The 24,306-nt window shown below is 54.7% G+C and overlaps 1 protein-coding gene across 1 annotated transcript in view; it reads left to right on the top strand.

The window, feature by feature from the left end:
- ADCY5 (adenylate cyclase 5) overlaps positions 1–24,306 on the top strand; it is a 147,413-nt gene that overhangs the window by 75,615 nt on the left and 47,492 nt on the right. The window contains exons 2-3 of the mRNA XM_028504568.2: positions 7,555–7,704; positions 12,104–12,225. Coding sequence (XP_028360369.1) covers positions 7,555–7,704; positions 12,104–12,225 — 272 coding nt within the window. The remainder of the gene's footprint in view (positions 1–7,554; positions 7,705–12,103; positions 12,226–24,306) is intronic.

Raw genomic sequence — 24,306 nt, 5'->3', positions numbered from 1 at the left:
GCCCACGGCTGGCCTTTGTGGGAGACACACTGCAGAACCCTTTGCTCGTGGCCAAATTAAACCTGCAGCCCGCAGGCAGCCAGAGATTGGGTTTCCGAAGTGCTGGGGTTTTAGAAATGCCAGCAGGCGTGGTGAATATTCATAGGCATCTCCCCTAGGTTTCCACTTGGAGACTAGAATTCCAAGCATTCCCCTCCACTGCGGTTGCTCTTGGTGTGGTCCTGGGGACACCTGGACCCAACCACCTGCAGGCCTTGACTGAAAAGCAGATGCTGAGGCTGTGTACTCCCAGGGCTGAGGTATTTATGTTGTCAGGGGTTCCCCGAAACACCAAGTGCTGTAAGGTAGGTGTCCCTTTCTCTCTCACACACTTCGCATGTGGTTAAGTAAGTCCCGTGGGGCCTGCACAGGGAAAGCCAACAATCCCTTAATGAGTTCCTCTTTTACCCACTGTTGTGAATGGTACCTGTTATTTACTAATTAGGTCTTTTACAGAAGGACAGAGCTTATAGTTTTGCTGTGTCTGCTTCATGGGGCACAGGAAGGAGCTCAGTAATGGATCATCGCTTTTAGTGGAGAAGAGAACGTGTCAGCATTTGGAGCCTCTGTCCAAGCTGTGAGATTCTTTTTCGGCTAAAAACTCGTTTTAGAAGGCTGTAAGTGGAATTCGATCCGACTTCACTGATGCCTGGCCTCCTCTCCACTCACTAAATGAGTGTCTGTGCAGGGGCCTGGAGCACAGAATCCTGCCTTTTTGGTGGGTGGCCTGTGTGTGTGTGTATGTGTGTGTGTGTTTGGCATAGGAATCTCTTTACTTTTTCACTCTCAGACCCAGTTTGCTGAAACCACCCTTCCCAGCGGGCTTGCCTGGACTCCTCCTCTTGCTCACTGCAGTTTGTGTGGAGTGCATGAGAGGGGGGACTGAGGTGTAGATCCTAAGCCATTTGGACTCCTCTTGGGTTACAACTCATCACTTTACCTGGATTCGCACTGTCTGCTGCTGTTGGCCTTCTGCTGCAGGAGGAGTCAGATTACAGCAGGAGAGGCCTGGAGGATTAGTGCCCAGACTCTGCCACCATGGCCAGTTGGTAATCACCCTGGGGGTTCTATCTCAAAATGGACTCTGGCCCCTCTTTCTGCCCCTTCTCTGTGCAGCTGATTCCTCACATTCGAGTCCTCCCTGGGTCTTATTCCTCCGAGTCCTCCCTGGGTCTTATTCCTGTTTTGTTTCCAATGATCACAAGTATACGTTACACAGAGTAGTGTTCTCCCTTTTCGGTGTGCAGTTCTGTGGGTTTGACAAAGGCACAAGGGTGTGTGACCTCCAACGCAATCGAGCCGCCGAGCCGTCCGTCACCCAGAGAGGTTTCCTCCCGCTGCCCCTTCAGTCACCGCCCCCACCCGGCCCCTGGTCTGTGTGCAGCCTGCAGGCTCGCCTTTCTCACAGGGAGTGCGGAGGGATCGCACGGTGCGGTCGGAGCCTTCCCAGCCTGGCTTCTCTCGCTCAGCCTGGTGACGGAGACGCCTCCACGATGCATGCTAGCGATTTCCAGCCTTGATCATCTCACGCTCAGAAGCTAATGACTACAGTTCTGCAGCACTCCCAAAAATGTACTGTCTTTTTTGATGATCTGACAAAAAAACAGGCGTGATTTCGATTCATTCACACTGGACAGCTGTTGTTGTGTTGGCTGTCATCATTTCTTTATTTGACAGTCCAAGGGAAAAGGGGTCAGCGCCCCTGACGAAAGAGTCAAGTGTCGCGTGTTTTAAAATTCTTGTGGCGCACCGGCTGAAAATGGCCGATTATGTTGTAACTAGATTGGCCTGCTTTATAGGTGAGTTGAATCCCATAAACATGCCTGCACAGACTTTTGTGTGACCATAAGTTTCATTTCATTGTGGCAAACACCTGGGAGTGCGCTCGCTGGTCACAGGGCAAGCACCTGCCCAACTTGACGAGAAACGGACAGTGTTCTGCAGCCGCCACGCCGTCCTCCTTCCTGCCTCCAGGGCGAGAGTCCCAGTTGCCCCTCATTCTTACCGGGGCCGGTTTGCAAGCTGTTTTTCCTCTGTTTTGCATTTTTAAATTTTATTTTATTTTATTTTAGCCTTTCTGATACTGTTTAGTAGCATATTACTGTTTTTACATTTTTTCATGTCCCAAATGGCTGGTGATTTGGAGCTCCTTCCTGTGTGCATACGTGTCATTGTTCTCTGGCGAGTCGTTTATTTAAACCTTTTGCTCTTTTGAAAAATGGTGTGTTTGTTTTCTTACTGTTGACTTTTGGGAGTTCTTTATGAATTCTGGGTGTAAGTTTTTATTATCAAATATGTGATTCACAAGTAATTTCTCCCAACCTGTGGCTTGTCTTTTTATTATCTTAACAATGCCCTTTGAAAGCAAATGCTCTTAATTTTGATGAAGCCTAATTTATCAATTTATCATTTCTCTCCTTTTATGGATCGTGATTTTGCTGCTGTATAGAAAATGTTCTTTCCTAACCCAAAGTTCTGTGTTTTCTTCTGGAAGTGTAATGGTTTCCGGTTTCACTGAACCCTTCTGAGTGAATTCTTGTGTATGTTGTGAGGCTCGAGTTAATCATGTGGACATCCAGTTGTTCTGGCTCCGTCTAGCTGCCTTTGTGTGTCTGTCAAAAATAAAGGTGTGATGCATGATTTGCAGATCATTCCATTCCGTGAGCTCTTTTTACTTTCTTAGAATTTTTTTATGTCTTCAAGTACAGTTTACATTCAGTATTATTTTGTATTAGTTTCAGGGGAAGCATAGTGGTTAGGCAACCATATACTTTACAGTGTGTTCTCCCTGATGTTTCCAGTACCCACCTGGCACCATCTATATTTATTACAGCATTATTGACTATATTCTAGATGTTGTCCTTCACATCCCCATGACTGTTTTGTAACTACCAGTCTGTACTCTTAATCCCTTCACCTTTTTCACGGAAGCCCCCATCCCCTCCCCTCTGACAGCTGTCAGAACACTCCATATTTATAAGTCTGTTTCTATTTTATTTGTTTGTTTGTTCATTAGATTCCACATATAAGTGAAATCATATGGTACTTGCCTTTCTATGACTGGCTTATTTTACTTAGCATAATATTCTCCAGGTCCATCCATGCTATCAAAGGGTAAGATTTCCTTCTGTTTTATGGCCGAGTAGTATTCCGTTGTGTAAATGTACTACACCTTTTTTATCCACTCATCTACTGATGGGCACTTGGGGTTCCAAATCTTGGCTCTTGTGAATAATACTGCAGTGAACATAGGGGTGCAGAAGTTCTTTTGAGTTAGTGTTTCAGGCTTCTTTGGATAAATTTCCAGAAGTGGAATCATTATGTCATAAGGCAGTTCCATTTTTAATTTTTTGAGGTATCTCCATACTGCTTTCCCCAGTGGCTGTACCAGTCTGCATTCCCACCAACAGGGCACAAGGGTTATTTTTTCTCCACATCCTCACCAACACTTGTTGTTTGCTGATTTATTGATGATGGCCATTCTGACCAGTGTGAGGTGGTATCTCATTGTGGTTTTAATTTGCATCCCTCTGATGATTAGTGACATTGAGCATCTTTTCATATGTTGGTTGGCATCTGTGTGTCCTCTTTGAAAAAGTGTCTGTTCAGGACCTCTGCCCAATTTTAATTGGATTGTTTGGGGTTTTTGGTGTTGAGTTGTATGAGTTTTTAATAAATGTTGGATATTAACCCCTTATCAGTTATACTATTGATGAATATCTTGCACTCAATAGGTTGTCTTTTTGTCTTGTTGATGATTTCTTTGTTGTGCAAAAACTTTTTAGTTTGATGTGGTCCCATTCATTTATAAGGAGATAGGTATATCAGAAAAATATTGTTAAAAGAAATATCTGAGATTTTACTGCCTATGTTTTTTTCTAAAAGTCTTATGGTTTCAGGTTTTATGTTTAAGTCTTTGATCCATTTTGAGTTTATTCTTATACATATTATATGTGGTGTAAGACTGTGGTCTAGCTTTCATTTTTTTGCATGTATCTGTCCAGTTTTCCCAACAGCATTTGTTGAATAGACTGTCTTTACCCCATTGGACAGGGCATGGCAAAAGTAAGTTTACGGTTGCCCCTATGAAAAATAATACAATAATTAATAAATAGTAATACAAGAATAAACTCTGTGTTTCACATGCTCACAACTATAAACCTATTTTTGCCCCACCCTGTATGTTCATGCCTTTTTGGTCAAATATTACTTGACCACATAGGTGTGGGTTTATTTGTGGGCTCTCTGTTCTGCTTCATTGATTTGTATATCTGTTTCTATGCCAGTACCATGCTGTTTTGATTAGTATAGGTTTCTAGTATAATTTGGTATCAGGTACATGATACTTCCAACTTTGTTCTTCTTTCTTAAGGTTGCTGTGCTAGAAGTCTTTTATGGTTCTGTATACATTTTTGGATCATTTGTTCTAGTTCTGTGAAATGCACCATTGGTACTTTGAAACGAATTGCATTGAATCTGTAGATTGCTTTGGGTGATATGGACATTTTAATGATGTTAATTTTTTCTGTTCCTGAGCATGGTATATGCTTGCATTTATTTGCATCATTTTCAGTTTCTTTCTTCAATATCTTACAATTTTCTGAGTAGAGGTGTTTTCCCTCTGTGGTTAAATTTATCCCAGGTGTTTTTCAATGCAATTGTAAATGGGATTGTGTTTTTAGTTTAGTTTCCCTTTCTAATAGTTCATTATTGGTGTAGAAAAATACAACCAATTTCTGAATATTTATTTTGTATCCTGCTGCTTTACTGAATTCATTTATCAGTTCTAGTAGTTTTTGGTGGACCCTTTGACAGTGCAGTATCATGTCATCTGCGGACAATGGTGTTTTTCCTTCTTCCTTTCCAGTTTGGTTGTCTTTCATTTCTTCTTGTCTGATTGCTGTGACTAGAACTTACAGTGCCAAATTGAATGAGAGTGGTGAAAGTGGACACCCCTGTCTTGTTCCCGGTCTGAAGGGACATGGTTTTAGTTTTTCCCCATTGCATCTCACTTTTGTTTTTATCATCTGGCACCTTCCTCTTGCCTTTCAGAAGATGTCTCCTAACTGGAACATTCTTCAGAATTCCCTGTGGTCTGCACCTTCAGCCTTCACCTCCTCATTTCATTTGTCTCCTTGCCCCTCTCTCTGTGGTCCCCAGTGACTTCTGGGGGCTTTCCTCAGGTGACTTTCCATAGTCACTGCATTGGCTAATACTGCAGGCCACGGTCTCTTTTTTCCTGAACATTTTCCTTCCTGGTCTTAGGGGCTCTTCCTTCTGAGTCATCTCTGCCTTGCCTGCTCCCAGCCTCATGTAGGTCTTTGTTCCCATACTTTGGGTTTCTCTGGCAGCCTCCTGACCCATCTCCCACTTCCTGCACTATTCTCACCCCCAGTGAATCTTGCTGAAAACAGTGTGCTCATCCTTCTGTTCTTGGGTCCAACAGTCCTTTATGGTTCCTGTTGTATAAAGATTGTCCAGGGCTTCTCAACCTGACATGCACATGCCACTTTGGTCTGGCACCGTCTGCCTTTTCAGCTCCATCTTTCTTCAGCGGACATACTTTCTCTCAGGATCAGAGAGCCTGGGTTGTTTACTCAAGGAGTCAGAGCACCTCACAAGCCCGGGCTTCCTGCAGACACTCTCCAGGGAGGCCCTTCCACATGCCTGTCAGCCTCCCCAAGCCTGTCTCTCACCCAGGCCCAGTGGGCCCCAGGCGTGCCCAGAGGTCTCCTCTCATCACCCACATTCCCTGCTGTCCCTCCTGCTGCTCTGAGCTGGTGCATGCTTCCTCCAGCCACTTCTTGTCAGTCTTGACTACTTAGCTCCTCAGCTGGGTTGTCAGCTTCTGTAGAGCAGGGGTCTTCTTTCCTTCTGATGAATAGGTTGGGTTTTTCTCTGCCACGTGTTCACATCAGATGAAGATGGTAGGATTCTGGGGCAAGTGGGGCTGGGGAGTGGGCTGTGGGAGCTGTGAGTCATCAGTACAGTTGCCAGGGTTGTTCATGCGAGTTTGCCCTTCTCTGAAGGCATCTGGGAGGTGCCCTTCAGCCAGAAAACCAGAAGTTATTGTGCAGCTGAGGAGAGAGCAAGACTTGAAGATGGGAAAGAGCAAGCATCTTTTTGCTCACCGACGGAGACCGACATGTTATAGGATGTCTCTGGGGAAAGATGGCGCCACATCCTGCACGGAGTCCTCGGGCCTCCAGGCCTTGGTGGACTGGGCCCCGCGCGGTCAGGACACCCCAGAGCTGGGCAGGGGCCAACCCTCAGGCAGAGCGCAGACCTGAGTCCAGGCGGGGCTCCTGCCCCGCGTCCCAGAGACAGAGAGGACCCTGGAAGAAGGGTGTGGGGGCTGTCTGCTGGGTTGCTGCCAGGCGGCTGATGCCCCAGAGGAAGTCTTTTGAGGTCCAAATGGCCAAGAGGACTAGGGACCAATGCAGGGCTCCGGTCCTGGAGGTCAGAGGAGCCGCAGTGGAAGGTACAGGGCCAGTCTGGCCTCCCTTCGTACGGCTGAGGCTAAGAATGAAGTTTTTGGAGGCCTAGAAGCCTGAGCAGCTTTGTGTGTCTTCCGTCCTGTGCAGCCTGCGGTGAGGGCAGGACCAGGATCAGTGTACCCCGAGGCCCCAGGAGCTGTACCTGCCAAAATAAATTCCGCCTAAACAGCACCTTTGTCAGTGTCTGAAATGTGCTACGTAAACTTGCTTTTGTGTGCTGTGCTGTGTTTTGTTTTTCCTTAGCTTTTCTGTAAACAGTTCTTTCCAAAGAATTCCGACCTTGTGTCCGTGACCCTGAGGGGCAGTGGTACTTTTCCACACGCACATCTCAGGTGGCACAGAGAAGGGCGCCAGGGAGGATTGGGGTGCTCTTGGGTGCTCGCCGGTTGGTGCTGCTGCAGAGAAGGAATGAAAGCCTAGGGAGAAGAGAGGAGACCCCTGTGGGCACTGATCGCTACTGGCCAGGGGGCCTCCCCTTCTCTCATTCTCCAGGGGACCTAGCGTGGCACTGGGGCCCTCATGGTTAGCTAGTCAGTACTTGTTTCATCGGAGCTGGTCCCTGGGGAATGATGGGAATGATAAGCTAAGGCTTCTCTGCAAAAGGGCAGCCCTTTGTCCTAGGCTGGGCTCTGTCACACTTTCAAACCATGAAATCCCGCCACCCTCCTGGAAACTTTCTTGCAGGCTCCTGCCACCCCCTGCACACACAGTCAGTCACAGCATCACCGATACACCCATTCTTTTAGTCTTTGGCGCCGCAGACACGTTCAGTGTGATTATTCAGTGATCCGCTGTCCCCAGGGCCTTCCGCACTCCATCACAGGCCAGCCAAGCTTTGGGCTTTGGGGACAGCAGAGCCTGACCAGTCATGCTTGGCTACTCCCAGCTGTCCTTGGCATTGGTTTGCTGGTAGCTGGGTGTTTGCTAAGATGGGGACTGGGGCCTTCTCACCTTGGGACTGGAAGGGTCAGGGGTGGGGCTCCAGTGACTGGTGTCCTTCTCCTCTCTCCCTCTGCAGCTTGTCTCCAATGTCCTCATTTTCTCCTGCACCAACATTGTGGGCGTCTGCACCCACTACCCAGCTGAGGTCTCCCAGAGACAGGCCTTCCAGGAGACCCGCGAGTGCATCCAGGCGCGGCTCCACTCTCAGCGGGAGAACCAGCAGCAGGTGAGTAAGGTCCCCCCCTCCCCCCGCCTCTGCACAGCTGGCAGGGAGTTGGCAGGGAGCAGATGCAAGACCTGCCTCCCCAGCAGCTGGACTTGTTACAGCTGCCCAGCCCCACCTCCCTGGGTGTGGGGGCCAGCCCAGGGGAATGTTTCTCCTGGAGGGAGCCTAGCATTCTTGGCTCTGTGGGAATGCTCTAGCAGAGACCGGAGAGAGAGCTCTACCCCAGGGCCTGCCCCCTGCCTCCTCGGTGGCCCCCTGTGACTTTGCAAACAAGTCTGGCGCCCAGGTCTGGCGGCAGGGAGGGGCCCTCCACCCCTGCGCAGGGGCTGGTGGGTGGGATTGTGAGAGTGCCAGCACCCCCTTCGGGATGAAGGGGAGGGAGGAAGAGAGGAGACCCAAGCTGTCAGTCCCTGTGACACCCACACTAGGCCTTTCCTCTGTGCTGAGTTCTAGGGTTTGGTTGGTTCAGAGAAAGGAGGCCAGCCCGGTTTCGCTCTGAACCTCACTCTCAGAGGACTCCTAGGCCAGGCAGCAGGCCCACTGCAAGGGCCACAGACGTGGGGGCTTCCTCCCAGTGACCCCAGGGCAGAGGGACGGGCCCGGTGTGCTTCTCTTGGGTAAGGGCTGCGTCGGGGCTTCCCTCCCGCCTGCCTGGCATCGAGGGACGGTCCTGTTCGGGGTTCAGGGCTGCTGCGTCCTCTTCTGTATGTGAACCTGATGGAGGCCTGGGAGCTCTGAGAGTGCGGAGCTGCACGGCTTTTAGGCTGGAGGCCTCAGGGGGGCCCTGCTGCCCCAGGGGGGAGGGGCAGGCCAGTGGCTGGCAGGGCTCCCACGGACTCCTCGCAATCACGCCTGCAAGAGATCGGGTCGCTCCAGACCAAGCCCTCCCTTTCTTCTCCTGTTAGTGTCGCCCCCAGGGCTCAGCCAACACTGCCCTGTGGCCGGCATGAACTCGGAAGGCTGGCCTCGGAGCTCGGGGCCAGGGAGACGAGGCTTGGACCGCACAGTCACCTGCACCCTCCCGGTGGGCGTGGGGTGCACACGGTGGCCCGAGTGCACAACGGTGTCCCTGATGCGAGGGAGGCTCTGACTGTGGGGACGAGTCCTGGGGGAGTGACAGTGACGTCCAAACAGAGAGCTGGGAGGAAGCGCTGTGGCAGCTCTGCGGCCCTCCCCCAGCCACCACCTGTCTCCGCTTCCCTCCCGGCCTGCTGCGTCTTGCCAGGGCCCCGGCTCACGCTGTCTAGTCAGGGACCGGCTTGCTCTGTGCACTCACTCTTCTGGCCTGGCCCGGGCTCCTGGCCCTGCGTCTCCAGTGACACCCAGGCTTGGCATGTCTCCTCGCCTCACCTCTGCACCCACTCACTCCTAAGCCCCCACGTTGCTCAAAATCCCCCTCTCCCGCCCCAGCCCCGGGCCCCAGCATCTCTTCCCTAGAGGAGGACACCTGCCTTCTCTTTCCATGTCGGGGACTGTCCCTCTCACTTCTGCACCTTGTCCTTTCTCCAGCAAAGATTAGCATTTTACAGCTCACCACAGTTTTTCTTGCCTTGGCTGTGGCCAGGCTAGACATTCCAGCAGGCCCATAGGGATTTGGGGGAGAAAACAGGTTTGTCCTGCCACGTTCCAGGCCAGGACGCCTGGAAGGGGATGGGGTGTGCTGAGCAGGGACAGGCTCTCCTCACCCAGCCAGCTCCCAGCAGCTCTCGGGCCTCACCCTGCCCTCCACGGGAAGGGTGGGAGGCGCTCCAGGTGCTGCACGATGATGAGAGGCCTGGGAATCACCCCTGGCCGCGCCCCATGCACTCCTCCTGGCCCTCAGCCTCAGACACGGTTATAGACGTGGCGAGGTCTCAGGAATCTACGCATTCTGAGGCACACTTTCTCCCAGTGGTTCCGTACAGTCACAGAATTGTCCTTTAGCTTGTGTTTCTGTCACCAGTAGCTGTTTACCGAGAGCTTGGTAAATACAAGACAGCCTTCAACAGCTGTGCCCTCTGATGCCTGGGAGGGGCTGGGCCGACCCGAGGAGAGCAGCAGCCCTCGCCAGCTCACCAGTGTCTGCCTAGCATGCGGCTGCTCCTGTCCCAGGGAGTGGTCTCGCTGCTCACACGAAAGGAGACACGTTAACAGACCAAGGAAATACACAGTGGTCAGGGATGGTGAGCCTGAAGGAGGGCTAGGGTGAGGATGGTCGCTTTAGCTCAGGGGCTTCCGTGCAAAGTCAAGAAAAAACTACCGGGATCTTGAGACGCCTCCCACAGTTCACTCTGTCCGGAGCAGAGTGCATATTTCAGTTCAGGGGGTGCAGGGAGGGGAGCACAGAGCAGGTGGGCAGGGGCCAAATCATGGCAACCTCCAGGCAAGGCTGGGGCTTGGGCTGGTCCTGCAAGCTTCCAGAGATGTAGAAGGGTCTTACTCGGGCCAGCGATGTGGTCCAGTGTATGTTTTAGAAAGGTCACTCAGTGGCTTATAGTAGAGGCTAAATCAAAGGCAGCAAGCTTGGGGACGGAGAAACTGGAGTGAGGCCGCCCCGTCATCCAGGCCAGACCTGCAGGAGGCCCAGACATGAGGATGGGGCAGTGGAGAGGCGCTCCAGGAGGGGGAGGATGGCAGCTGGGTCTGGGTTGGTAGGGGCGGATCAGGGCACAGACCCAGACAGGGCACAGGAATCAGGGTGGGGCGGGGTGAGGGGGGCAGGGGGAGGGGAGGGAGGGCTTGGGGCTGCAGTGGAAGACAGGAGCAGCTCAGTGGGCCCAGAGCGGTCTACATATGATGTGGCTGGTGGAACCCAGGGAGGCTTTGGAGGTTTGGAGAGGGGGATGACATAGGTAAGGCTGGGTCCTGGAGAGACTGAGGCCAGACAGGCAGGGCGGCGGGCTGAAGGGCAGCTGTCTGGCCAGGCGGTGTGGCCAGAACCCCCCCGTCGGGAGAGAACGGCGTGCGACGGTGGAGATGGATTCGGAACAGAAAGAACAAGTCCAGGAGCTCATGTCCAAACCAGCAGGACCCGGTCAGTGCTGGCCAGGGCCTGTGGCTGCGGGGCACGGCTGCATCTCAGAGGGAAAGTTCGGAGAGACAGAGCCATTTGCATGGGCAGGGTCTGGATCTCAGGGATCAGGAGCCTGGGGTGTCACGGGTGAGGGCAGGGAACTTGAGAAGAAGAGCACCGGGGAGTGAACACCAGGGGAGGTGTGTGTGGTTTAGGGTGTGGGTCACCGTGACCAGACATCGGGCTGGCAGCCTGGACGGGAGATGGGGGCGAGGTGACCACAGAGGTGCTGGTGGAAACCTCACTCCCAGGGCAGGGGTGAGCAGGACAGAGGGGTTGACAAGTTTCACCTGGGGCTGAGGGGGAGGGAGAAGCCAGAAAAGACCCAGGAGCTGGAGAAGAGTCTTAGGGCCATACTGGGGAAGCCGAGTGATGGACAGGAGAGTGCGGGGGCCTGCAGGTCAGAGCCTGGGGGGTGAGGCTCAAGATGAGAATTCCAAGAATAAGCCTGGCACGGGCGGTGGGCGGTGGAGCGTGCGGGTGCAGGCCTCGGGCTCCGGAAGCAGCGGGGCCTCCCTGAGCGGGTGGGCTGGGAAGAGAACACGGATCAGAGGCAAGGCCCAGCCCTGCACGGGCCGGCACGGCTCTTCTCACCCACAGTGTGGCTCTGGCCCTCTCCCTGCTTCTCTGCCGCCTCCCCCTCACAGGTTTTAGCTTGTTTCTCAAAGTCAGCATGCTTTCCCTCTCTCCCGAGCCACTGTCCTGTACGTGGAAACAGAGCCCCCTTCCTCACCTCATTTTTATGGTCTCCATGGAGCCTTCTCTTACCTCCCTGCTTTGCCACAGCCAAGGTCAGCTACTCCTGGGCCCCCTCGGGCCCCTAACTCCCACGAGGCTGCGAGCTTCGTGAAGGGTAAACCTGGCCTGGCCAGTTCTCCGTTAGAACCCCTGGCAGCCAGCAGGTTGCCTGAAACATGGCAGATGCTCAACAAGTATTTGGAAACTGATCGAATGGACCTCATCTAATGCCCTCAGCAGCCCCGTCCCTATTTACAGATGAGGAACCTGGGGGCTCAGGGAGCTTCAGTGAGTTGCCCAAGGTCACACGGTCTCAGGTGCCATGCCTGACTCTCGCCCAGGTGCTCAGCACTGCAGGGCCACCAGGCGTACTTGTCCCCATGTGCACCGAGGACCAGGGAGTGTCCGGGGAGAGGGGGTCAGGTGGCCCTGGGAGCGTGCCACTGCCGCACCCCCCCCCAAACACAGGTGTTAACCCCACGAGTTTGAGGACAGTCTGAGAGGTTTTCCTGCAGGTGTTCACAGGTATGGAGGACTCAACCGAAGAGCAGAGGGCACTGTCAGAAAGGTGGAGGGAGCTGTGACGAAGGCATCTGCTTCCCTCCCCAGGAGAGGCTCCTGTTGTCTGTCCTTCCCCGTCACGTTGCCATGGAGATGAAAGCAGACATCAACGCCAAGCAGGAGGATATGATGTTCCATAAGATTTACATCCAGAAACACGACAACGTGAGGTAGGAGTGAGGCTGAGGGGCAGGGGCAGGGTGGGATGACAGAGCCCTGAAGGAGAGGACGGACTTTCCCACTCCCTTCCCTCACGGGGGTGCAGCCTAGCAGGGTGGGCTGGTGGCTTCGACGTGTGCGTTGTGTGGGACACCCCTCTAGGTCTGTGAAAGTGAATGTTATTGGGGGAGAAGGCGAAGGCGAGGCCACAGGGAGAGGAGGGGAAGGAAGGAGCAGAAGGGAGAAAGCCACACCACCAGCAGTTGGGGGAGTGGCGAGCCTAACAAGGGATCTGGAAAGTGCGGCCGTGGGACCCGCACATCCCCTCCGTCATCTCAGTCTTCATCACCACCCAGCAGCTGCACACCACAGCTTCTAAGCCAGTGTGTGCCAGGCACTGGACCAGCCCTCTCCGCCTCATTGCTAATCCTCCTGACAGTTCTGCAAGGTGGGGACCCTCAGCAGCACCCCTGGTGTAGAGATTGCACTCAGAATGGCTAGGACCTTTGGCCAAGGTCACTCGGCCAGGGGCGGAGGGCACCCAGGTTGCTCCTCTAAAGCCCACACTCCTTTCGTTGCGTGTCTGCTGCTTCACTAGACAGATGCTGCTGACAGCAGAGATGTGCAAACAGATGTAGATTAATAGAGTGCAAAATCTGCTTGTGAGTTCCACGGGGACATGAAGCGATGCGGTGGCCTTCATCCGGCAGGGCCTGCTAATCCTCCCATATGCCCAGAAAAGGAGCTGCGTTTGCTTTTGAGAGAGTTCCTTTCTCCCTGGGCAGGTGTTTCTAGGACCCAGAAGTCCTCCTATGCTGGTGTAGAGAGAGCCCTTCGGAGGCTTGGGCTGAATGGGATTAAATGGAAGAACGAAAATCACACACACACACCTACACACAGATGCACACCCACCCATGGTGAGGCTGCTGGCTGCCGCGGCGGCGAGGGCGCTGTGTCTTCTTGTCCGGCAGGCAGAACCGCCTTGTCCCCAAGCGTGCCCTGGAAGCTGGCAGGCGGTTCTGCCCGCGTGTCCGCTGTCCAGCTCTCCACAAAGACTCCAAGCTTTTGGGAGAAATGTGCCCGCACAGCACTTTTGTCCCCAGTTTAATGCATTTCCCACCCCCACCTTGGGACCCACCCCCACTCCACCGGCAGGCAGGGGCCGTGCAGACAGCAGCAGGAGGAAGGCTGCCCCTGGCCTGGTGTCTGTGCCCAGGAGGCATCCCCAGGGGCTTCAGGCTCAGCTGCCGAGCTCAGAGAGGGAAGGGCAGTCCGGACCTTGGTAGGGGGCTCCCACTGCTGGTTTCCTCTCCTCCTCACGCCTGCCTCTGTCCTCTCACAGTGGAGTAACTGCCAATGACAATTAGTACGTGGAGAGAGATTTCCGTAACCCACACGCTATTCTAAGTACTTTCACATATTCACTGGTCCCCACAATAAATATAAGGGGTCGGTGCTATTGTTATCTCCATTGTACAGGTAAGGAAGCTGAGGCACAGAGATTAACTTGTCTAAGACCCATAGCTGGGTAAGTGAGAGAACTGTCCCTGAAAGCTTTTGGATTCCAGAGCTTTGCCACAGCCTGACCACTGCACAGGTGTTCTTATACACCCAGGAGGAAGGAGTTCACATGAGAGTGTGGAGGAAAGAATCCTGGGGAAAAAGAGACTTGGAGGAGAGAGGTTTGGCTTCTGGCCTGCGTCTGTGCCTGTGCGTGGGGGTGCGTGTGGCTGAGGACCCGCCAGGGCCTTTCGTGTCTGATGGCAGCCCCGAGATCTGGAGGCCTCCGCCTTCTGATGAGTAAAAAGTGGCCCTCCGCTTCAGAGCAAACCCCAGACTCGGGTGGGAAGGAGTGACCTGCCAAGCAGTGCCACACATCCGAAGCCCCGAGCGCCCGCCTTCTGTAATGTTCTCTCTTTGTCCCATCTCCACACCCTGCCAGCCCTGCCAGCGTTCCAGGCCGAGCATGGATGAAAGGCGCTTTCCTTGACTGCTGTTAGCACAGCACAGCTTTCAACAGATTTCATTAAAACATAAAGTGGAACACCAAAGAAGTCCAGGAAAGTGCTCCCTCGGAAACAGTCCGCCATTCAGGGCACAGATTCTCAGCCTGGCTCGGTTAACGTGTCCGGCCCATCTGGCCCCTCTGCTCTCGGCCCTGCCCCTCGCCCTCTCTCCACGCGTGAGTGCCGTCGTCGTATTCCCAGCCCATGGCGCTGGCTCTTGGGCCCTCTGGCCACAGGGTTTGGTCAGAGGCCTGACTCCGGCCTCTCCGCCACCACAAGAGCGGCCCACTCCTGGGGGGACCCCACCCTCGCCCCTCCTCTCCCAGAGAGGCTATGACTTTGCATCCATGAAAGAACAGAGCAGCCCGGCATTTGCATGGCAAGAAGCAGACCCAGCCCCAGTGCAGGCATATCTGTTCTCGGACGTGCTCAGGATGAATGACAGCAATCAGGGAAGAGATGAAAGGAGAGAGAAACCTAGATGCCATCATTTTCCTGGGGACAGACATAATTCTGCCTCTGAAAGTGCCAGTCTAGAGGTGGCGGGTGCACATCAGAGGCCAGTCGTGAGCAATCAAGCAAACACCCTGCGGGCCCCTCCCCTCTCTCACCAGCCTCACTGGATGCAGCAGCTCTGGGAGGGGCGCATGGCTTGCTCCAGTCAGGCTCGGGCTGGGCGTCGAACAGCAGGTGGAGGGAGACACCACAGTGTGGAAACACACTTTGGGGCCCGGGGTTGGGCAGCCCTGCAAGGCGTGCCAGTGTTTCCTGGCTGTGTGACCAGGGCAAGCAGTAGGCACCGAGCCCCCCAATCCGCAGTTTCCTCCTCTACATGATGGAACAGGAAAGGCACCAGTGTAACAGGGTTGTGAAGAGTCAGTGGAATAACTTGAGGATGGTGCTTAGCACTGCACCTGGCGCAGAGCAGTGTGCAGTAATCGGGAGCAACTGTTACTGTTGTTGCTGTTGTGATGATTGTCATCACGCTCCTATCAGCAGAGAAAGCCTGGGGATCCTCTAGCTGGAGAGTTGGAAGGGTGATGAGTCACATTCGTCAAATCTCTGCGGAACAGTAATATTTAGGGAGGGTGATGACATGCTGTTCTCTACCCCACAGAGAGCAAGGCCACAAAAAAAATAAATCTGTTCCGGGTGTGACAGATTGGAACTGGATCTATGGAAGCGGAAGCAACTCATGGGGAGGGAAGAGTTTGGGCGGGGTGGGGTGACAGGCGCCTGACTCTCTGTGGCCTGGCTCTCGCTGGCCCCGAGGAGGATGGCTGTGCAGCAGACAGTGCCCGGGGCTGCCGGGAGCTTGTCGGGTGCTTTGGTGCTGATCCACCACCAGCCGTGGGGTGAGGCAGGCCAGAGGCCAAGGAACCCCGGGGACCCCGTCCATGCCTTTCCTGTCTGATGTGCAGTGACAGATGGAGATGTTTCAGCCCCTGTGGCTGGACAGGTCAGCTGGCACTGAGGCCCATTGCTGGGATGTTTGGCCTGAGGCTGAGAGCCCTCTCCCCTATCCCCGCCTTTCTCCCAGCTATCTGCCCCCCTATAGCGGGCAGTGCCGGGGTCAGAGGTGGACCATGCTGTCCCCATTCCTGGGACAAGAGTCTAGCACATGCCAACAGAGGTTGCTCTGGTGCGGGGCTCCCAGGGCTCTGCCTGGGAGGAGGGACACTGGGGTTGGGGGGAGGGGCCAGCCAGAGAAGCACCACATCAGGAGGAGGCTCATCCCCATGGGTCACAGTAAAGGTACAGATGCAGCAAGAACCCAGGTGACACCAGGGTTCTGTGTTGAGCAGACTGGGTCACACCCTCCTCTGCCACTTAGTAGCTCTGGGAACTTGGGCAAGTCACCTAATCTGAGCTGCAGCCCCTCACTGGTAACACGGGAGTAGTGATGTCTACCCACTCCTCCGCTCAGCGGATATTTTGTTTCTGCCTCCCTTGGTGGGGACCTCTAGCTCTCTGACATTTAGCTCAAGGCAGGGGATGAAGGGGGACACTGTCCCTGACACTGGGAAGCTCACCTTCTGTTCGGAAGACACATGCCAAACAACAGATTAATTAGTTGGGAATGCATCCCATGAGGAGTGGGCTGAGCCTGCTTTCTCCGAGGGTGTGGAATAGATGTCACACAACTCACTGCTCAGTTGTTCTGCTGTAGCTGTGATAAAGGTTACGGAGGCCAGAGCCTACAAGCTGGGCTCCCACCCCCAGGGCTTCCTGCAGGAGTGCTGGGAGGGGGATAAGGTAGAGTGTGCAAAGCCTTGGCAGGGCCCGTGTCCCTGGAGGGGGCTGCAGACTGTTTGTCCCATGGAGGTGGAGCAGGTGCTCAGGCAGGCATCAGGGTCAGGTAACCCAGTACCCCAAAGGTCTCAGGGGCCTGGAAAGCCTGAGAGGGTGCGGAAGGCTTCTCCCCTCCATAGGGGTCTCTGCTGAGTGAGGATGGCCCTGCAGCTGGTTGGCCTGTCCACGTGCCAGACCCCTTAGGATTTTAAAGGTTGTGGGTGTTGGGGAGGTTCCCATACTCTGCTGAGCAAACTTGTTCCTTATAGGGCTGCATTGTGGGGACCACAGGGATAGAGTCTGGGTGCACTGGCTTGAATCAGAGACTCATTCTCAGGGACTCGGCAGCCCTCTGGGGCTGGAGCCAGGGGCCAGCAGAGGGGCCATTGGCCCAGGTGTGAAAACGAGTTACCTCCCTTCACTATATGCAAGGCTGTGGCAAGGTCTAGGGAGCGCTGCCCTGCCCTCACTCCTCCCCTCCCCCCTCTTCCCAGTCTCCCCAGACCTCCTCCGTGTAAGGTTATTATCTCCTCTCCTGTCTCCTTCAAGGACTTGGCTGCATCCCCAGGTCGCTCGCTCAGCCGTCTGGCTCAGCTACCTCGTGGTTCTGAATTATAATGACCTCGCCACCGTGTATACGGTGCTCAGTTAGCCCGGAGTAGGTCGTAGGTCGTGCAGGCTGTGGGCAGAGAGGGGTGTGCTCGCCTGCGGCCCTGCCCCACCAGCCGCGTGAGTGAGGCGTGGTCTGTAAACGCCTGGCACTCCTGTCTCCAACCTGATATTAAGGGAAGTATTCTCAACTCTGTACTCATAGCAATTATAGATATAAGTGGCCTTTATATTATCATTCATTCCATAGGCACTTACTGAGCTGCTGCTCGTGCCAAGCGTGACTAGGAGTAGACGGGGAAGACGCCGCGCTTGCCCCTTGGGGAACTCGCGGCGCCCACCGGTGAGGAGGGGCCGCGCTGGGTGCTGCGGGGGCCGCGGCCTGAGCTCGCAGCTGGCCCTGTTGGGGGTGGGGTGGGCACTGGGGTTGGGTCTTCTAATTAATTACAATTAGTCGATTATTTTCTTGCGGTAAAATAGACAGGACGCACGATTTACATTTTAACCACCTGAAGTACACGGCTCCACGGCGTTGAGCACGCCACAGCGCCCGCAGCCGTGGGCGCCGCCCTCCGGCGGTGCTGCGTCCCGTCTGCGTTGGGGCAGCAGTCGCCCCTCACACGCGCGGGGTCGCACGGTGCCCGCCCGTGTGTCTGGCTTCTTCCACTGTTGACGTAGTGTCAGCTTCGGAGTTCGTCCGTGTTGGAGCGTGTGTCAGATGTTCCTTTAAGGCCGAATCATATTCCACGGCGTGTGAACGCCACATTTTGCTCCGCCCCGCATCGATCGATGGGCACCCGGGCTGCTTCCCCTCTGACTCTTTCCGGTAACGCTCCACGAGTGTGGGTGTGCAGATGTCTCTTCGAGTCCCTGTTTTCGATTCTCGCAGGTACATACAGAGAAGCGAAACCGCTATGTCAATGGTAACTTAAAAAAATGTTTTTAAAGGAGCTCCAGACTATTTTCCTTTCCACGGTGATTCACCATTTCACCTTCCCACCAACAGCGCACAAATTCGTGATTTCTTCCTGTCCTTGCCTGGGCTCGGGCCCTGACAGCAAACCTGGGCTGGTCCTGCGACGCGCAGTGGGGACCTCGGGGAACGCAGCCAGCTGCTCACAAGGACTTACTGTGTGGGCTCTCTGCAGTCAGGGTGGAGGCCCCGGGGGAGATGGGAAGAGAGGAAGAGGCAGGGCGAAGAGGCACTGACCCACTGACCGTGTCAGGCTTTGTCTTTGAAACCACTAGAACCAGCTGGGATTCGTGATTCTGATCCTAGTAGGAATTCAGGCGTAAAAGGCTTAGTCCGGGCCGGGTGAGTCGAAGAAAACATCGTGAATGTGGAAGAGTTGTGGTCGGGCCTTAGGGGAAGAATGTGATTTGTTGCCAACCTTTTAAAAACAAACATTTTTTTTAGATTATATAAAGGGTGTATGATCTTTGTAGAAACATTGGAAAATAAGAGAGGCATAGACAAAAAAAACAAAACAAAACAAAACAAAAACAAAAACCGAAAGCACATAGTCTCAGCCCCGCAAGGCCCCGAGAGCTGCTGGGTCTCGGTGCAGTCCCCGTCCCCCTTACCGGGTTTCCCCTTTGAGGAGCACTTCTCCAGCCCTGGCCAGACTCCGCAATAGCCAGTCTGTAGGGCGGTGCATTGTCTGGGTGGTGGGGGCAGGGTCTGTGGTCAGAAACAAGATGGAGGGGTCGGGTGGAACCGGGTCTCCAGGAGGCACTGAGGCTGGCAGCACTGATTTCAGGACGCACATTAACCCCAGAACCCCTGGGCTGGGCCCTGAGGGTGAAGCCACCTTCCGAAGGAGGGTGTCCCGTCTGTGGGCGTGGAGAGGGCGTGGCTGGCTCAGGGCACATTCTCCCGGTTGGAGGAGTCTGTGCTGACGTCAGTGTTTAGTGTCCTCTCATTGGCTGTCCCTCTTTGCCTCTCCCAGCTTTGTCCTCAAATGGGTCTCTGGCTGCTCCTAGTTCATATGCTTTGCTGTGATCATTTTTCTACCACCCCTTGGAAAACGCCCAGTCGTGGGTGGCCATTCCAAACCAGGTGTTGATGAGACCACACCTGATTGTGCTGTCCACCTAGTACATGTGAGTGCCCATCGCTCCTCCTTTATCTTACAAGGGGCACGGATGGACGCAAGAGGCTCCCCAGGTTGTACGGTTTGGAGCAGAGGGAGGGCACACTGGAACGGGCAGCCCTCTAGGTCCAGAACTGACCCTTGGCCTACAACTGGGCCTCCCCAGGCTGCATGTGAGGGGCCTCCAGGGCGCTTCCTGCCCTGCTTCCCAAGACCTGCTTCAGCTCCTGCTGGGCCCAACGTCCTGGGAGCTGGACTGAGACCTTGCCATCCCTCTTTCCTGCTCCTCCTATGACCTCTGTTTCCCCAGGCCCTGGCTCCTCCAAGGCCCACCTTAACAGATGGTTTGCTCTTGGCATTTCTTGAGTTCCCTCTCTGAGTAATGCTGAGGGATGCAGGAGGTAAGAGGAGCAGGTCTTCAGCAATGTCGGCTGCCTGACCACTAGGCAAAGTCACCCTTGGGTGTTCAGACATGCTGCTCCATGTGGCTTTCGCACGGGAACAGGGTGAGACCCCGAGAGCTTCATCAAGTCGCAGGGCCTGTTGGCAGCAAGCGGGAACAACAATGAGGAAATGCGCTTAGCTAAAAATGCATGTGGCAAAGCTGAGCTGAAGCTGTGACAGATAGCTGAGGGGCCTAGTGTGGTAATGGGGACTGAGTGCCTGCCCACTTTTGCTTCTGGAGTGGGATGCAGGCAGCCACATGTGATGGATGACAAGCAATTAGGGAGGCGCGCACATCCAGAGTGGGCCCGCTGGCTTCTATTTGCCCGCCATTTAGGGCCTGGTCACGTTCCCAACATGAGCTCTCAAGTGGGAGCTAATCGATGAATTAGCACCTTACAGCATGTCTGGGCCCCGGGCTGGTTGTACAATGGCCTTCAGAATCACCAAGGAGCAGATCAGGAAATGTTGGCCAGCAGAACAGCCAGTCTGCCTTTGGGTAAACCTTGTAAAACAGGAGCCTCCAGGAGCGACAGTCACTGAGCAGAACCCTTTCCAGGATGGCAGAGAAGTGTGACCTGTCTGTGACAGGAAGTGGGGAAATGTGGAGGTGGCAGCGTTTCCATAAACATGTAGGTGAAGCTGCAGAGGTTCAGAGTTGGGCTCTCCAGGGCCCTGTCCAAGCTTCCATGCAGGTTAGAAGCCCTGATTTGAGCCCCCTCCTTTCTGACTGGCTGGTTGCTCTGTCCTACCATCTGAGGGAGGGAGCCATAGCAGCCCGCCCCTTCCTAGTTCCTCAGCAGCTGTTGAAGGTCCCGGGTGGGGCCATGGAAGAGTAAATCCCAGGATCCTGGAGAACGGGTCAGGCTTTCTAAGCTGGTTGGAGGCCCTCACACACCGATGTTCCCAGCATCTCTTGGCACGGAACCAAGAAGCTGTCTGTGGCCTCTGTCGCTGTCCCACCATTTGTTGCATGAACATTGCTGGAGTGTCTCCTGGGAGCCGGGCCCGGGCCCTGCAGGCTCACGTCTCAGGCCGCATGCTTGGGGCTCCGAGAGGCCCAGTGGGGTAGAAGCAAGAGCTACTGGAGACCGGTTCTGCTATTTAGTTGCTCTGAAACTATGAACATTCTCTTCCATTCAGCCAAAATATATTAGGCACTATTGTAGGTTGGATTTTGTCCCTCTAAAAGATATGTTGAGGTTCTAATCCTGGTGCCTATGAACTTGACCTTATTTGGGAATGGTGTCTTTGCAGATGAAGTCAAGTTAAGAGGGGGTCATGCTGGACAAGGGTGGGCCCCTAATCCAATGTGACTGGTCCTGATACAAAGAGGAGAATGCCCTGTGAAGAGAATGACACACAGGAAGAATGCCATGTGACGACAGAGGCCGAGGTTAGGGTGAAGCAGCTGCAAGCCCAGGTGCCAAGCCAGCCGCCACCAGGAAGAGGCAAGGCAGGGTTCGACCCAGAGTCTTGGTGGGGCGTGGCCCTGCGGACACCTTGGTTCAGACTTCTAGCACCAGAACTGGGAGAGATTGAATTTCCGTTGTTTTCAGCCACCCAGTGTGTGGTCCCAGCAGGCCTAGGGAGCTCATACACAGGCACTTGCTGTGTTCTGGGTGTTGTACTGGGGGGGGTGTATGTGGTGGGGGTTTTGGGGACAGATAGAGCAGAAGGCAAGTAGACAAGACCTGTCCTCACTCAGTCACTCAGCCACTCAGCTGTAAATTTTAGTGGACATTTACTCTCTGTGCCAGGCATTGAGCTGTGATGTAACAGTTAATGGAATCGACCAAATTCCCCCCTTAAGGGAGTTTACATTCTAATAGGGAGAGACAGACAGGAGCATAATGATAGATAACCACCACAGGGGCGTAAATGGCACATTAAATGATGACAGGCGTGGGGTGGGGGCCAGTACAGCTGGGAGAGGCTGGGGTTCACACAGGTGGTGGAAGCCACCCTGAGAAGGTGCCCTGTGGACTAGTTCTCAACCCTGGCTGCACATTAGCATCACCAGGGACGCTTAAAATAAAACTGCAAAAAACAATCGATGGCAGAACGCCACCCCAGGCCAACTATGTTCGACTCTCTGGGGGTGGGGCTCTGGACCGCTCCTTATAAAAGCCCCCAGGTGGTCTGACAGGCGCCAGGTCTGAAAACCACCAGCCCAGCAGGATGAGAGCTGCAGTGGGGAAGAGTGCTCTCTGTGGCCCAACGAGGCCACCTGTGGAAAAGGAGAATGGTCCAGGCCTGTCCCTGTCCTAAAGGGCGGGCAGACACCTACCTGTCCTGCCCGAGTGGCTAGGTGAGCTTGGATAGGTGCCCATGACTGACACCCATTCGCCTCACACTTCCCGGAGCGGCCCATTCATTCTCACTCTTCTTCTCTTGCCTCTGCCAAGGCTGGAGACTTATCCCCTCCCTTCTGGGATCTTACCAGCCTGGGGCCCAGAGTGGAACCGCTGCTGGGCCTGGTGTCACTGGCTTTGCCTTTGAAATAGTGAGGTTGGCTGGCCGTGCTCCTTGACCCTGGAGCAGCCAATTTTGCCCTCAGCTTGACTTGGCTTAGCTTTCCTGAGAGTTAAAGATTTACGGAACAACTATGTAACCAGCGTTTTTCATAAACTAGGAGAGACTTTTCTTTCTTCCTGGGGGGAGTGGGGCAGCGGCCAGGATGGGGGCCACTCTTAGTTAGGGAGCCCAGACCAGGGTTGGGGCCTGGTGGCAGCTCCTCACTCACTCCTTTCGCACCCAGAGTGCGGGAGGCTGGAGACTCCCCCAGGCAGGCGGGCAGGCGCTGAGCCCGTCTGCCTGTCAGACACCCGGCATCAAAGCTTGGTGGTGACTCAGGGCTGCCTTTCATCTTCTGAGCGTGGCCTGGCCGGCAGCAGCTCCTCTGATGTCCGGAGTCCTGTGGCCTGAAGGGACGGTGTCTCTCTTCTCTGCTCCCCCTGCTCCCCACCTTTTCTCTTTCCCCTCATTTGTCTCCTCTCTCATCACACCCCGCCCCCCATTTCCTCACTCTCTTAGGCTTTCCCCCTGCAGTTGTCTGGCTGACCCAGGCTTGGGACCTGGGGGTGGCCCTCGGGGGCATTCCTGGGGAGGGGTCACTCCCCTGTGGCCCAGCCTGTCCCCCAGCCAGTCCCTCCACATGGGCTGGCAAGCAGCTGCTGAGTGTGTACCCTCTTGATGGAGTCCTGTACTCACCTACCTGTGGCAGCCCACGTGCCCCTCGCCTCTGTCCACCTCAGATACAATGCCAGGGCAGAGAATTATGACTTTATTCACTTAAGATGACTATAGGCCAACAGACAGCATGGTATTTATTGGTTGAACTCCTGGGTTCTGGCGCTAGTTTGCCTGTGTGGCTTTGGGCAGGTGACTCAACCTCTCTGTGCCTCAATTCTCTCATCTGGAAGAGCAGGGGACTAACCTCAGGGTGGTTGTGAGGCTTAAATGAGTTAACATGAAGCGCTTAGAACAGTGTCCCACTGTTTTAAAATGTAGGTTTTATTATTCAGGTGTGATGAGTCCAGGAGATGATCTCCATCGGGAAGATAGTCTGTCACAATTCTCAAGAGGTGAGGGCCGGTGCTCTGTGGGCAGCCAGGCCGGAAGCCTCAGGGGCAGGCAGGAGGCAGGGTGAGGGGGAGAGTGTGGACAAGGGCCTTTACTGGGGGAAGGAATAAGTGAGACACGGTTAGCAGGCTTAGGGCTGTCCTGGGCTTGCTGGCGCCTGTCCCTGGGGTGACTGGGGCAGGGGACCAGTGGGCGGGGAGTGACAGCCTGCCTGGGGGCGGGGGCTCTAGACCGTGAGGTGCGCTGTTGATGTCCCTAGGAACTGCCTAGCCTGGGAGGGACGGGCTCCCCAGGGTGAGTAAGGCCCCAGATGTCAAACATCAGAATAAAAAGACATGCTTAATGCGCCCACACATTTTCAGAACAAAATGACAAAATATGTTTAGTTCTACATTGTCACTTTAAAGTGGGACTGTCGGTCCTGGAGCCTCAGGAGCCCGTGGTGTGGTGGAAGGAGCCCTGGCCGTTGCTGGGGGTGGGGGCGGGGGCCCGGCGCTCTGCTGCTGCCTCCGGCTTCTTCTGTGAGAGGGACACAGCCAGCTCTGGAGCTTCGGGCCGCACCTCAGTACAGGAGAGTCCTTGCATTTTCGTGTCCACTTCAAGAAGGAAATGCTAGGGGCCCTTACACATTCTGGCCCTGGGGCCTCCTCTGGGTTTCTGTTATGAAACAAAAGGAAGGTGTTTCCATCTCAGAAACCAGAGCTTCAGAAACATAAGAGATCCACAGTGTGCAGCGTAGGGACCAGCTGGTGCATTTGATGGGCGCTGAGGGGTGAGACTGGAAGAGCTGGTGGGGCAAGCTGGGGGCCTTCCAGAGGTGCTTCTTGGCTGTGTCTTCCTCTCTCTCTCTGCCCTGGGTCTCCTTTAGCCTACCCCTTCTGGAGGATTTCTTTGGATAGAGATTCCCCTTGTGTATGAAGTGAGGCCGCCATTAGGTCCTGAAACGCTCTCCAGGATAGAGGAATCACAGGCTCCCATCCTCAGGTCCAGCCACCTTGAGGGGAGCAGCTCTGGGGTCACACACAGGCTGACCCAGGGGGTGCTGGAGAATTGGGGGCTGGGC

The sequence above is a fragment of the Phyllostomus discolor genome, chromosome 2 (genome assembly GCF_004126475.2).
Source record: "Phyllostomus discolor isolate MPI-MPIP mPhyDis1 chromosome 2, mPhyDis1.pri.v3, whole genome shotgun sequence".
Classification (NCBI taxonomy): Eukaryota; Metazoa; Chordata; class Mammalia; order Chiroptera; family Phyllostomidae; genus Phyllostomus; species Phyllostomus discolor.
The sequence above is the reverse complement of the archived record's forward strand: the minus strand, read 5'-3'. Positions and strand labels throughout refer to the sequence as shown.